The following is a 14334-nucleotide window of genomic DNA, read 5'->3' as shown; positions in this document are numbered from 1 at the left end:
AAGTCCACCGAGCTTTCTGTAGGTTTGAGAACTTTGTCATGTTTATCAAAACCAAACCAAACTTTTAAATCCCAGACCCTCTACACAGCTGCAGAACCCCAGGGATGTAGGGGGGACAGTGAGTACTGCTACACTCTCGGATCACAGAGCGCTCGCCAGGCCTACGGTGACACGGAACAACACGTCTTTGATGCCTCCACCCCATGTGGCTTGAGCCACATCTGCCTTCAGGACAATCCAGTCCACGTGGGCAGCAGGTAGGCCCAGGAGGGTGTGAGCACATGCGGGGTGGGGCGGGGGAGCTGTGACCACCCTGCCTGCGAGGCTCCCCTCCGTGACCCCCAGTGACAGACCCCACGGCCAGGTCACCAGGAACCAGGCAGTGCGGACGTGGCTGGCAAGAGCACTCAACCCCAGGCCCAGAGCCGCGCTCTGGATTTCTCGCCGCTCCCTAATTAGGAGGGGATGGTGTTTAATCAACATCTCAGAGGTTCGTCCCCAGGTTTCCATTAGATTTTAATTATGTTTATTTTTCCTTTCATGAATAAAACACTTCCAGACATTTTCAAAGATACCAGGGATGTGAACACATAATGAGGGGGCAATGCTGGGCTCTTCAGGAATATCTTGGAATTCATCACTGTAAATATCTTAATCAGAAACAGATAAAAGTCCGGAAACCTCAGAGAAGTGAAAAAAGATGACCCTGTTATCCAGTGTCCTCCGTACGCAGGGGTGACCCTAGGGTGTGCGCAACAAACAGACCGAGGGCCACCCCCTCCCCAGCTGTCCTAGCCCCACCCCTACACCCTGGGAGCCGGGCAGCCCTGCACGCGGGTCAGGTCGACCGACCACGCGGCCCAGGACACGCGCAGGGGGTGCTCGGGCCGGGGGGCTTCGGTCTGAACAGGGAACCAGATCCCCCCGCGGGGGTCAGCGGTGAGCGGGGCGAGGGTTCCAGGGCAGGACTACGCGCCTTTGGTCACAAACCCGCCAATGACGCTGGCTCTTACCTTCACAAATTCTGTCCAATCGCTGTCGCTTGACTTTGTGCTTATCCACAAGGGCCATTCTTTATCGAACTTTGCAACTCTCTGATTCAAAAGGCAAAGCGGTCCTCTAAGAACTTAGGGGAACGCGCAGGAGTCTGCGGGCATTACGCCACTATGAACCCTGAAACAAGGAGAAAAGAATCCTTACTCTCTGGACACCCTGCGGGCACAGGACAACAGGTCATGCAGGACTTTACTGCCACTTCCTACTAGGGGACCTGCCACCAGCGCGGGCTCTCTCCTCCCTCCAACATGGGACGCGGAGGTTGCTGGAGTCCAGTAGGCCAGGCTCCCGCCCTGTCTCAAGGGAACGTACGCACAAGACAGTTGTTATTTGTTTCTGAAAACAGTAAACAGCAGCATCTAGAGCTCTTGGCTTTTTGTAAACACCAATTGCCAACAACCTGAATTGTTAGTGATTTGTACTCCAAGGCCAGCGACCACGCTACGGGGCCAGCTGGGCCTGCCCGCTTCTGCCAACACAGGGGGGCAGACTCCAGACGACCCGGACCATCAGGGGGTAGGGCCCAGGCCCATGGCCACAGGACAGGTTCTCTGGAGGCCTTTCATCGGGCAGGCAGTTCACAAAACTCCCAAGGGCCCCTTTGGGGGGAACGAGCCAGAGCGCTGCTCAGCACCACATATGCCCAGGACCCCACCACAGGAGAACGGGGCAGGAAGCCACACACCACCTAACCACTGAAGCCAAGGGTGTCCACTGCCATCCTCCAGGGCCCCCTTGGCATCTGGAGGGAGCCACAGATGGCACCGGTGACGGCAGGGTCCAGGCTGCTGGCCTAGACACCGGGGAGCGGCGACCGTGCCCGTCCCAGTGCGCCCACAGCGTTGCAGGCAGAAACGAGGCAGAAGACGAGTGGCTCCCACTTGGGCTGGGGGCTGCGGGACTCTCGGGAGGGAGAGCCACGTGCCACCTGAGGAGCGGGGGGCTGCTGCCCAGCTCGTTTGTGGAGGGCGGCTTCGGGAGGGGGTGTTTTGGGAGCTCTGACCCCCACCTTCCTGCTCATCCAATGTGCCCGCTGAAGCCACAAGTCGCTCTCTGCACCCCACAACGTCCGAGCTCTGACTCATTGCTGCCGTCTTATTGTAACAACACATGCACACACGGGAAAAGTTGCCCTTAGTTGCCCAGCAAATGAGGGGGGATAGGAGGCAAAAGTGAGGCTCCAGGGTTAATCATGAGGATTATTACGTATGGTCATCAATTATGCAAAAACGCTGGGAGTTACTTTATCAAAGGTCAGAATGCAAGTCTGACTAGGAGAAGCCAGACTTCCTGGTACTTAATGGCTAATTTCCCAGCAATGAGGCGCACCCCAAAGATTTATGGCAATAATTACACGATTTTTTTTAAAAAGAGCTAGGGAAAAAAAAAAAAAAAAAAGCACAATTTCCAATCACATAAATAATTAACACAACATCCCAGAGATACTAAGCCCTTTCCCAACCCGGAGAGTTCCCCAAACCTGAGATCTGATGACACCAGACTAGGGAGGAGGTGAAGGCCATCCTAAACCATGCGGGTCAACATGTGGGAGGTCCCCGGCGCAGACGTGACCGATGCATCATAAAACACCCTGCTTTTGCTGGGCTTTAGGAAAGGCAGCAACAGCAAGGAGAGAAGGGGGTTCTTAGCGGAGACCAGAGTCCCAGACAGAGGGGCAGCCAGGTGGATGCCAGGGCTGGTGCCCGTGAGACCCCCACGGGGCAGCCTCGGACCCCAGAGCTCAGCTGGCAAATTTCCATCTGCTTGGGTCCTGAGGTCTGATCGTCAAGCAGCAGCGTGGTCCTTCTCCACGCTGGCGTGAAGTCAGAACCTCATGGTAGCCGAGGGGTGAGAGAATTAATTAGTTAATATTTGTAAAGTGCCTTAGAGATGAAAAATGACAGCATTATCATCCGAGGCAAGCCGGCTTTCACACCCTCCTCCTCCAATCCCCCAAGTGAGGCCTAATCATTCTTTTTGCTTCCCTTTGAATTTTAATTTGTATAATTAGATGGCGTCCTGAAAAATTGATAAGCAGAATCTCGATTATGCAATCAAGGGAAAGATCAGGCATTGGCTTACACAAATAGTATGCGTCCTATTATTTAAAAGAAGAAGAAGAAAACGGGCAACGGACTCCTGTGTCTGGGTATTTTTTAGGCTGGGGGGTGCAGGGAGCAGACCCCTATGCTGGCCCTTCCGGCTGCGGCACCTCCCTCGTCACCAGTGAATCCAGGCTCACCAGGCCACCACCAGGCAGAGGCTGGCCGGGACCAGTGGCAGTGACCACTGACTCTCCAAGCTCCATCCCCTTCCTCCCAGTATCTCTTTTGAAGCAAAAATGTATGAAATGTCACAGTTTCCTCCCTGGCTCTCCCGGGGAGCAAGCTATTTATGAAGACTTAATTAGCATAACCCTCTTCCCGATGACAGGGACAGGCCCTCCTCCGAGCGGAGCTGTGAGCTCCGGTCTCTGGCTGGTGTCCAGGCCAGCACCCCGTACCCTCTGCGCCGGCCCTGGGGTCCCTGGGCAGCACCTGCTCAGAAAGCCAGCCCCATCCCCCTTTGCCTTATACCAGCCTCCACTCACAATCAGGCCCTTCTCCACCACCGAATTTATCACCACTATCATCGCTTGACACTATCCAGTCAAGTGTTTAACAACAAATGAAGGTACACATAGGGAAGGAAAAGGAGGGGGGGACTGTGTCCCACTGTCCCTCTTTGGCGCAAAGCATACAACTTCAAACCATGGTTGTGGTGTCACACGAGGGAGGAGAATTCTAGAACCTACTTGCAAATGACCAAGGGTAAGCAGGCTCCATGTTTATAATTATTTAAAAAAAAAAAAAAAAGGATGTTTTTATGTGGATACCTTTCCCTCTGGCTCAGAGGCCCGGAGGATGACCTCAGTGGAATTCAAGAAAGGTCAGAGGGCAAAACAGGTCTTTTCAGAAGTAGGGTCACCAGTGCCAAACCTTACAAGAAAACTACCACCATCTTCTCCTCCAAAGGGGAGATCCTAAAATCGTGGGGCAAACCACAGAAAGACCTACCTGACCTTTAGTTAGCTTGAGGTGAGGGGTGATCCAGGGCTGAAAGGTTTGGGGTCAAGGAATCTAGCTCACTGCAGAAGGGGAAAGATGTCTGCATGAGATCCGTAGATTCTTGTCAGCACCAGAAAGCAGCCGTGAGGGTGGGAGGTCTCAACGTGGGTTTCCAAGAGAAAACTGAGATTTAAAAGGGCAGCACACAGGACAACCACTGCATTTTATGACCACTCACTTGTATATCAAACACAAAACACACACCCAAAAGGAAGTACGAGAGAAATGGGTCCTTCTCCTCCTCCAGTGAGGTCTGAAATCTGGATGGACTGACTTTGCTAAATATGACCATTAGCAGCCCACCTGCCAGGACCAAGACTCCACAACGCACAGAAACCCTCAGTCCTTTCTCATTTACATTTGTAAAAATCACAAGTTTAAAAAAAAAATGCCCTCATAGTTTATTCTAATTCCTAGTCTTCATAAACATTAGGCAGATGAAAGAACTCACCCCAAGTAATTGAGGTCTTTCCACGTGAAAAGTCTTCTTAAGGAAATCTACTTAAACACTGTGTTGATAAAGAGACACCAAGTTTTAGGATGTGCTGACGAATTCATATGACCATAAGCCAGTGCTGCCAAATTCTGAACGAACCCTTGGAGTCCTCCATATATTGCACTGTTGTGCCCTCTTCCATATATTGCACGTTGTGCCCACAAGGGGGCTAGATACTCAGTATGCGAGGTCAAGATGATCCAGTACAAGGAGAAAAGGCCCCCATAGACCTGGCAGCGTGGGTACGACAAAGGCTCCCACCTTTCCGAGCCTGGGATCCTAAGGGAATGGCACCACTCCTCAGGTCTCCTTCGCCCCATCCTACAAGTCTCTAATGATGTGTCCATAGTCTTGTTCAACAAACCTGTGAGTGACCCAACAGAGCAGCAGGGGAGGCCAAGGCAACAGGGAGGAGCACCTGCTGGCGTATGCGAAGACTCTGAGGGAGGGTGTGGCATCCAGCATATGGGCAAGGTCAGCGTATTTAACTAGGGCCTTGGCAATGCTGGCCCACCAAGAACAACTGCCCGGAAATCTCTCTCTCATTTTTTTTTTAATTTTTTTTCAATTTTTATTTATTTATGATAGTCACACAGAGAGAGAGAGAGAGAGGCAGAGACACAGGCAGAGGGAGAAGCAGGCTCCATGCACCGGCAGCCCGACGTGGGATTTGATCCCGGGTCTCCAGGATCACGCCCTGGGCCAAAGGCAGGCGCTAAACCGCTGTGCCACCCAGGGATCCCATCTCTCTCTCATTCTTCATTGAGACCCAAGAGTCACTGGTCTTGAGGCTATCACAAAATGACCTGTTCAAGCATTTTCAGAAGCCAAACAAGAACAATAGGTTCCTTTCCTGGGAAGAGAGCTGGAGAGAATCCCCTTAATAGGAGATCTGGGGTTTGTTTGATCAAGTCTATCAGAAGAAATGTTCTACAGGGGTCAGGGATCAATGGGTTAAAAAAAAAAACTGGCTTAGCCTTTGGTAAATGGTTGACATGATCCCACAGTTAACTACAAATTATTAAAACTTTTTTGAGGGAAGAAAATGAGGCTTTGGGGGAAGATTGATTGTGGGGGGAAAAAGGCTTACTGAAGTCAATTTTGTAATGGTCTCAAAGCTACAGTTGCTCCTTGATTTTTCCTCAGAAGCTTTGGGGCATATTTAGGTTTTTTTTTTTTTTTTGAAAGGGGAAACCCAGGTTCAGACCTCAAGTGGCATATAATATGGTGTACAGGTGATTCCCAGCCCCACAACGCCCACCCCATGCCCCAGATGTAACCAGCAGGACCCTACACTATTTGGCAAGGCTGCTCATTTTTCTCCAGGGAACTCCCAGCAGCAGCCCAACCCGTGGATGACAAGGCCACACCCTGGTCATGTGCCCTCCATCAGTTCCATGGGCGCCACCCTGTGATCACCGGACAGATGTGCATGGATAGCTTCAGGTGCCATTAGCACAGGTCCACTACACTTCTTTTCCAGCACCCAGGGGCCACGCAAGCTTCAGAAGTCAGATGCATTTGGGTTTTAAAGACACAATACAGGACTTACATCATATTATGGTGGACCCCCAGGTCAATCACTCAAATTTCTGCACCAGGAACAGTAACACACCCAACTGGATAAACATACAAGATGCAAAAATTACCCTCAACCATTCAGGCCAGGTCAACACCTGCTGCCAAATGGGTTACCAAAGAATTAAAAGTTTTCAGAGCTTTCTACCGTTTGGAGGGGAGGCTAAGAAACTATGGGCCTGGAGTTCTATGCAAAATAATTATCTGTGGCTCTGAGGGAGGGAGAGAGATGAAGAGTAAAGAGACTGGAAGGTCACAAACCGAGAAAGCAAGTCTTGTAGCATGAGGTAGCTCAGTGCCAGGGAGGGAGTCCTGCATGGGTGGAAGATGCCACCAGGAGGGAGCACATGTCAAAGCCACACTTGTGCTAAGACCAACTCCTTGGCCAACGGTGCCGCGTGAGCCCTTCTGCCTGGTGTAGGGTTGTTAGCACGTGAAAATACATTTCCGGGTGTTAAATACAAGACTCAAGAATTCTCAATGTTTTCACTTGCTAACAACTATCACCAAGAACAGAGTTTGAAAAGCATCGATTCATGATTTTCCTAATTGGTTGTTTTGTGTCATAATGAAAATTAAGCGTTGGTTTCCCCAGGCTGAAGAAAAGGAGACTTCCCATGTTCAGAATTTTCCACATATTTTTAGAGCACTCGACTTACAAGTATGCTTCAAAAATTAATACCTTCACTTTTATAATACAATGGTTTTTAGAAACAAAAGCAAACAGAACAAAAAAGATAAAGGCGAATAAACAAATTTTCCCTTAAATTAAGAAACGTAAAAAAAAATCACCTTTTATCCCCATGGTGTTGACACCGAGAACTGTAGGAACACTAATTTTTTTTTTTCTTTCTCAGTTTTCTGACCCTTCCCTCCTTTGGCATGACAATTTGGATCTGGAGCTGACAAGTCTGCCTGGACAGGATGAAGGGAGGAGCAGCCTCACGTTCTCTGCGGACAGAGGAAGTTCAATGGGACCAGGTAACTCCTCTTCTGTTACATACTGAATGCAAGGAATTACTGTAGAAGGTGTGCATCCGAGCGAGCAAAAGTGAACACCATACGGAGGAAGCATCCAGAACGGTCGGAATTCTCACGAAAGGCCTGCAGAGAGGCTGTGGCCATGGTGAGGCTTTTGGGGTGGCCACTGCAGCGTCCCAAAGGTCACCTGAGGGTGCAGTCTGCAGCCTGTGATAAGACGGCGCATCCGTGTGCACCTGTCGTGGTTCAGTGCAGGGTAAAAGCATCCATAACTAACGGCCACCAAGGCTTGGACCTGGAGGTCAGCCAAGGCAGGAGCCACCAGGGGATCGCTGAGACTGTAAGCAAATGCTGTGCTAAACTTAAAAATAGCCTACGGAGGGGCGCCAAGCTGGCTCACCCAAAGAAGCATGTGACTCTTGATCATGGGGTTTTGAGTTCGAGCCCCACGATGGGTGTAGAGCTTACTTAAAAATAAACTTTAAAATGGCCTATGGAATGGAGGGTGGGGTGGGGGAGGAACAGGATGGAGATGGAGTAAAGATTTAACACTTTAAAGGCAGTTTGGATTTCTTTGCTTATTCTAACCTTTTATGAATTGCATTAGTATTTGCATGTCTAATAAGGACAATTTTTTTTTAGCAACCAGTTGGCAAATGACAAGATCTTGAATTCTGAAAAAAATCAATGTGAGATTTTGAAGACCTCTGCCTCTTGATTTCTTGCCACCAGGAGACCCTGAATCCTCAGCTGCCCTCCTGGGAGCGTCGGCCTTCCTTACGGGACACAAGTTTTGCTGCTCACCTGAAGATTCCAGCCTGCGTCTCTCGACACCGTACAGTCTGGAATCCGTGGGTGAGGAGGACGGGCTCTCTGCAGTCTTGGCTCCTTTGCAGAGCTGGTAGGAAACCACTGGTGTGGGGCCAACCTCATGGGTCCTAAGCCTTTCCAGCAGGCCTGGCGCCCAGCGATGGGGCCCTTTGGCCAGCAGAGGGCACTGCACGCCCGGCGTGGCCTTCCCAGGCCACAGAGCCCTCAGCCACTGCGCAGACACTCGCCTAGTTCATTTCAATCCCGTGGACTCTACAAGAACCCTCCAGAAGGAAAGGCCTGAATGGATTTCAGGATGGCACACCGCACCTTCCGTCAGTCTCCACCGACATCTCCAATCACCCTTAAAACCTCAGATGGTTTCAGATTTAGGACCATGACCAGCAGGGGTGAAAGGGAACCCAGGCAGGCACCCCGTCACCTGAGGCCTGGGCTGGCAGCTGAGGTTTGCCCCTCTCAGAGCTGGGTAAGTCAAGGAGGTGGGTCAGAGAGCAGGAGGCTCCCTGATCAGGAAGGGAATGGCCACCCTGAAGGATGATTTTCCATTACGCCCATGCTTCTTGTTTAAAGACACATCAGTGAGGAATGAGCCATAGTGATGAAAAATGAAAACAACTTGGCAGGGATATAGTTTCTAAGGAGAGGAAAGAGGAGACGGATACAGAGCGAAGGCGCGTCAGGGTTTCCACCACGGGGTGCAGCACCATCTCCACCTGGCTAATTGGTAATTGTGCAACTCTCCTTGACCCCCAGCAGTGTGTTGTGAAACAGATGACCTCAGGATACACCATCTTTACAGGAGACATTAACAGAGAGGAGGTGAAAAGTGACTTTTCCCAACCATATTTGGGAATAAATTCTGACCAGCAAGCAGTGGCCTGGAGCCAGGGCACTTCTCCCTGGACCCCTTAAATGACCCAGCAGAGGGAGAGCTGACCTCAGTCTTTCCTGATCGCTGCGTTCTAAGCTCCCTTCTCCACACCTGTGGGCACCCAGATAGTTCAGGTTGAGAGGGGGACTGGTCTGTCCATCGACGCTGGAGTAGGGGTGACGCACATGCCTCATCCCATCTCCACAGCTCCTTAAGACCAGCATCCTCTCCCAGCCCCATTTCAGAGCCCGGGTTGCCATAGCAACAGGATGCCGCTGGGCAGCACAGCTGACTCTTGGCCTGACTTGGCAGGGCAGGTCTTTGAAGATCACCACACCAGGACGCCTGAGTACCCCACCTCACCCCCAACTCCGCCTTCCCCAGGAAGCATCCTAAGAGTCTCTCTTTTCTCTCTGCATCTGATGGAAGTCCCTCGCCACCACATTCCAAAACACAGAGATTTGGAACAGGATCCTCTGTATTGCCCAGGTTGGGGGTAGACGACCACCCGATGGCCCACCAGGTCCAACGCTGGCAGGGGAGGGGATTCAAGTTGGTCTGTTGGAGATAAGGTTATCCCAATGTAAACGATGGATGGCTGAGTCCCTTTGTTTGGTTTTCAAAGGCTAGTGTCTAGAAAGACGATCTCTAAGAAACAGCTGGAAGAGTTCACTCTGAACCTGCCCATCTGCCTAAAGGAGCAGGGAAACCGAGCCTCTCAAGTTTGGGGCCGGATGGGGTACAGTGGCCAGTTGAGGAACAAACCAGATACACTCCCAAGCAACCTGCAGCCCAGCCCAGCCGGGAGGGACCACGCCCGGGGAAGGCCCCATCACACAACTCAGCCCACAGCTGCCCACGTTGGAGGAGCCACCACGTCAGGGCATCACCAGCAGGCACATCGTGGGACAGGAGCGTTCCGAGTGGCCACTGGGGGTGGCCCGTCCTTTATTTCATATGAGGTGTTGCTTACACAAAGGCAGACATCAGCAAAGTCAACCCAGACCTCGGGAACCGAGTAATAAGTTTGTTTTATGACGACAGATATTCCACATCTGGAGCTTTACAAATACCCAAATCTCTCTACAAGAACAGCCACCGCGGTGGAGCTGTGGAGGCATCTGTAACCTCAGGCGACAGAGTTAAGTGTTGAGCAGGAACCAGACATCCCCCAACTCCAGAAAGTCTTTTGTCTGCAAAGCTGTTCTTCCCAGACCTTATCTTTCCAACCCGAGTCACAGAAAGGAAAATCTTCATCTCAGATGTAGCTATTTAACAACATGAAATAAAACAGCTTGTGCCGCTATTTGTTTTGTCTGACCTGGTTTATTTATTTTTTTTTAAGATTTTATTTATTCATGAGAGACACAGAGAGAGAGAGAGAGGTAGAGACACAGGCAGAGGAGAAGCAGGCTCCATGCAGGGAGCCCAATGAGGGACTTGATCCTGGGACTCCAGGATCACACCTTGGGCCGAAGGCAGGTGCTAAACCGCTGAGCCACCCAGAGATCCCCTGACTCAGTTTTAATACAGAGGATGGGGGTGGGTACCAGAAATGGGGGTGGGCAGGGGGGCAGGCTTAGTATCCATGACTTCAACCAAAGGAGGGAAGCCAGGATGGCAGTCGGAGGAGAAGCGGATGACACTTCTACTTCACACAGATTCATCTCTGCTGATCAAATTCAAGAAGGGAGCCACGGGAGCACTCCTTTTTTCTGTTTTAGGGTATTCCTAGAGTTAAATGGTCTTCCTGAATTATTTCCCTGGTGTTACAGGGGCCCCCAGTTTTGTTCTCTAATTCTTTGGTGGGTAAACAACACCATTTTTACATTTATTGTAGCCCAGAGTGTTGGAAACTATGGATAAAATATACCTTAGTGTGGAGAGGTTGCTGGAATAGGGGAGGAGGCTGCAACATGCCCCATGAGAATGTTCCAGAGGTGTGAATCCTTGTCATAATGACCTGGATGCTTCACAAACAGGGCAAACATGGGATGGTTCCCATGAATACAATCACCTGTTTAGATTATTACAGCTCACCATGTGCTAATGCCCCCAGATCCTAATTTTACATGAAATCCTATTAAGAACTCTTGACAAGGTGATCGCCGTTTAAAGATCCGCTTGGAGCTAATGTACGGGGATGCTGTACACTTTGGAGCCCCTGCCAGACAAAGAGCAGACAGGGGAAGGGAGGCCCGGAGAAGGTAGGATTATTTGGACAGAGTATTTATGTCCCCAGACGGACAACATGCACAGATGGCACAAGATGTCATTCTAGGGGAAGGCAGTTTCTTGGACGCCCACCTTTGTGACCCAAACTGCCTTATGGTCCCTGTTGTCCGAATCGGAACACCCCAGAGCTCAGCTCAACACACATTCTCAGCTAACTGCTCACAGTCACATCAGGTGTGAGTGCTTTGTTATCGCACTGAGTTCTGGATCCTCCCCACCAACAAAAAACGACATTCAAGTCAGAAGCCCCAGTACCTCTGAATGTGGTGAGGTACGGTCTTCAGAGAGGTAATCAAGTTAAACTAGGGTCATTAGGGTGGCCCCTAGTCCAATAGGACTGAGGTCCTTCTAAGAAGGAAAAATTTGGACACAGGGGCCACGTGTGAGGACACGAGGAGGAGATGACCATGTATAAGCCAAGACGAGAGGCCTGGAAGAGGCCTTTCCTTCCAGCCCACAGAAGAAACCAACCCCGCTGACATCCCGCTCTCAGACTTCTGGCCTCCAGAGCCACGAGACCACACACTTCTGTTGTTCAAGCACTGGGTCGGTGGTACTAGCACACTGATGATGTTGGGGATAGCCGCCCCAAGAAATCCTCTAGGATCTTGCACCAGTGATGCTCGGGGAAGCTCAGGACTACCTTGGCGGGGGTCCCGGCCATGGTGAAGGGGTGGTGGCCCCTAGGGGTGCAATTTGTCAACAATCCTGGCTTTATTACACAACACCAATGCCAAGTCAACAGGAGTCCAGCCGTGTGTCCATAAACTCAACCAACACAAACCTGCCCAGGTGCTGGGCCGCAGTGGCTGCTACGCCGGCCAACCAGTCCATCCCCTCCCCAAAATCCCACCATTGCCTCCTGAAAGACAGAGACATGTGTTTTCAGGGAGAGACACAAAGAGAAAAATGCTATCTAGCCTTCCCTTTAAACTGTGCCCTGCTCCCCAAATCTGCTTTGAACACGTTACAGTCACTGATCCGATAGTTCAACAGAAAAGATAAAAAAAAAAAAAAAAACAAGGATACCCTTGTGCTGCACTGGCACAAAGTTTCCATGACCTCCAAGACAGGGAACACTACAGAAAGCCACCAAAATGCTGCAAGTCCTCAGTCGCCCACGCTGACCCGAGGTCGGTGATATTCCTGCTGCCGTGAACCCCGGGGTAGACGACACTGTGCATCAGCAAGGCCGATGGGCCCGGAGAGCAGAAAGCCAGCTGTGATTTTCCCTTACCCCGGACACTTCAGTACGTCCCCAGGCTGCAATCCACACCCACGCGGACGCGGAGTTAACTGAGGAACCCCAGGGTCTCCACTCTGACCCACACACACCCATAAATCTGGGGACATTAAGAAGATTTCTCAGGGGCCAGGCCCCACGTTAAGAATGCAGCCCCCGGCCACCCTCCCCACGGCACTTCACTGGATAAACAGGCCCTCTTGCTCCCTATCTTAGAAGTGGTCCTTGAACTGCAGCTCCTATGAAAGTTGAGCTCTTCTAATGAGAGAAAAACAGAAAGCAGGTAACACGAAAGCAGCCTGCACAGAGTTTCAGAGCAAACACACGGCCCATTCCTGCGACGTGAGCAGATGCGAGCTCTGAGAGATCAGCAAGCCCACCCAGAGCCCAAAGGGCAGAAAAGGCTCGGAGTGGCGCCGTGGGGCATGAACACACACGCCTGTGTGGGCCTTGACGTCTTCTTGGAACCACAGCATTTCTGGAACATTCTGAGACTTGAGAAGTTACCGAATCCAAACTGCTGGCTTCGCAGATGAAGAACGTGAGACTCAATGACTCTGGGTCACTCCCAGCCCATGTTTCTGCTTATCCCTGAGGGTCCCCGTGGCACTCCCCACCCGGGGGCTGTGCAGAGGCATTACTGGGGCAAGAATCTGGAAGTCAGCTTGAGCCCCACACGCCAGGTTGAAAATGTGACAGCTCCATCTCATTTAGCTATGCCCACGGTCCCTGAACCACAACTAACGCGCCCTGCCAGGCCCCAGAGGCAATACCCATGTGTAAGTAAGCAAGTAAGCGCAACAAAGAGACTGGTTTGTAAACTCATAAGGAAAACAGAGTCCAGGGACACACACAGCCAACCTGCGGAGTATAGGATAGTCTCGGATGACTGGGATGTTCGTTACTTTAGCACCAGCAAACCCTCGCTTCACGTGTAACAGGCACCGTTCTAGGGGCTTTCGGGTGTGAAGTCACCGAACACATACAGAAGGAGCTCACCCCCAGGCTCCACTCTGCTGAATTCTATAAACAATTTTTCAGTCTACACTGCAAAGAACACACCCAGCACCACCTCAGTTGCCAAATGTATTCTTTGGTTGGTTGACTTTGGGCAAGACCCCAACATCCCAGGTGATCACAGAACAGGGGAGGCACTCCTGGCCCAGACGTTTCAGAAGAGTGACGCAGAGGAAACCCAGATCAGGGCCCAAGGGGTCGGAGACTATGGCTCAAGTGTCCTAGCCGCGTTTGCTGTGTCACAGTTTCAGGGAAAGGCTAAAATACCAACACCATCTTCCAGCCTCCAGAACAGATACCATGTCGGCTCCAATGGTGGTCCGCTCTCTTGGACTAGGGGTGTCAGCTACAGACACTTTCATGGGCTTAGGACCTCCCACATGATCACTCCCAGCCCCTGCCATGGGCAGTGACTTGTCCAGGTCACACAGGCTGCCATGATGTCACCTACTGGGGACCCACCTCCCAGTCACACCATGGCCCACAGTATTTGATGAGCTACGGTCATGGCACACATCCACAGGTTCTGGAAGGCTCTCACACTGACATGTTGGGTCGTTTGGTGCATTCCTGGCTCATGAGCCTCCATTACACTTTCTTCAAGCCATAAAGCTTCCCTCGGTTCATGGGGCACAGGGTGCCTCCAGCTGTTGTGGGTCAGCCCAGCCCTGCAGGACCTGAGGTGGGCTCAGCTCCCCATGCCAGGTCCAAGAGGCAGGAGAGAAGGTGGCAGGTGGCAGAAAGAGCAGGCTGGGTGATCTTAATCTCAGAGGGGAACTCAGGATGGGGTAAAGGGAATTTGAGGAACAAAACTGTAGGAAAGTGGCTTCACTAAAACGCGATGAGGTCAGCGAGTGGAGAGAGCCCTAACGACACTTGTAAGAAAAAACATCTGTCGGTGTCGAAAGGTCGGCAGGAA

The 14334-nt window shown here is 51.3% G+C and overlaps 1 protein-coding gene across 11 annotated transcripts in view; it reads right to left on the bottom strand.

Moving 5' to 3' along the window:
• The window catches only part of CTBP2 (C-terminal binding protein 2), a 156857-nt gene that overhangs the window by 46674 nt on the left and 95849 nt on the right, over positions 1-14334 (bottom strand). For 10 of the 11 annotated variants that reach the window (XM_041743242.1, XM_041743247.1, XM_041743241.1 and 7 more), the window contains one exon: positions 1014-1173. The exons of the other annotated variant lie outside the window; for it this stretch is intronic. In XM_041743242.1, the coding sequence (XP_041599176.1) occupies positions 1014-1071 (58 nt within the window). In that variant the 5' untranslated portion in view covers positions 1072-1173. The remainder of the gene's footprint in view (positions 1-1013; positions 1174-14334) is intronic. 11 annotated transcript variants of the gene reach the window in all.

This window comes from Vulpes lagopus, chromosome 2 (genome assembly GCF_018345385.1).
Source record: "Vulpes lagopus strain Blue_001 chromosome 2, ASM1834538v1, whole genome shotgun sequence".
NCBI classification, from domain to species: domain Eukaryota; kingdom Metazoa; phylum Chordata; class Mammalia; order Carnivora; family Canidae; genus Vulpes; species Vulpes lagopus.
Note: the sequence above shows the minus strand (reverse complement) of the source record. Positions and strands in the feature narration are given on the sequence as shown.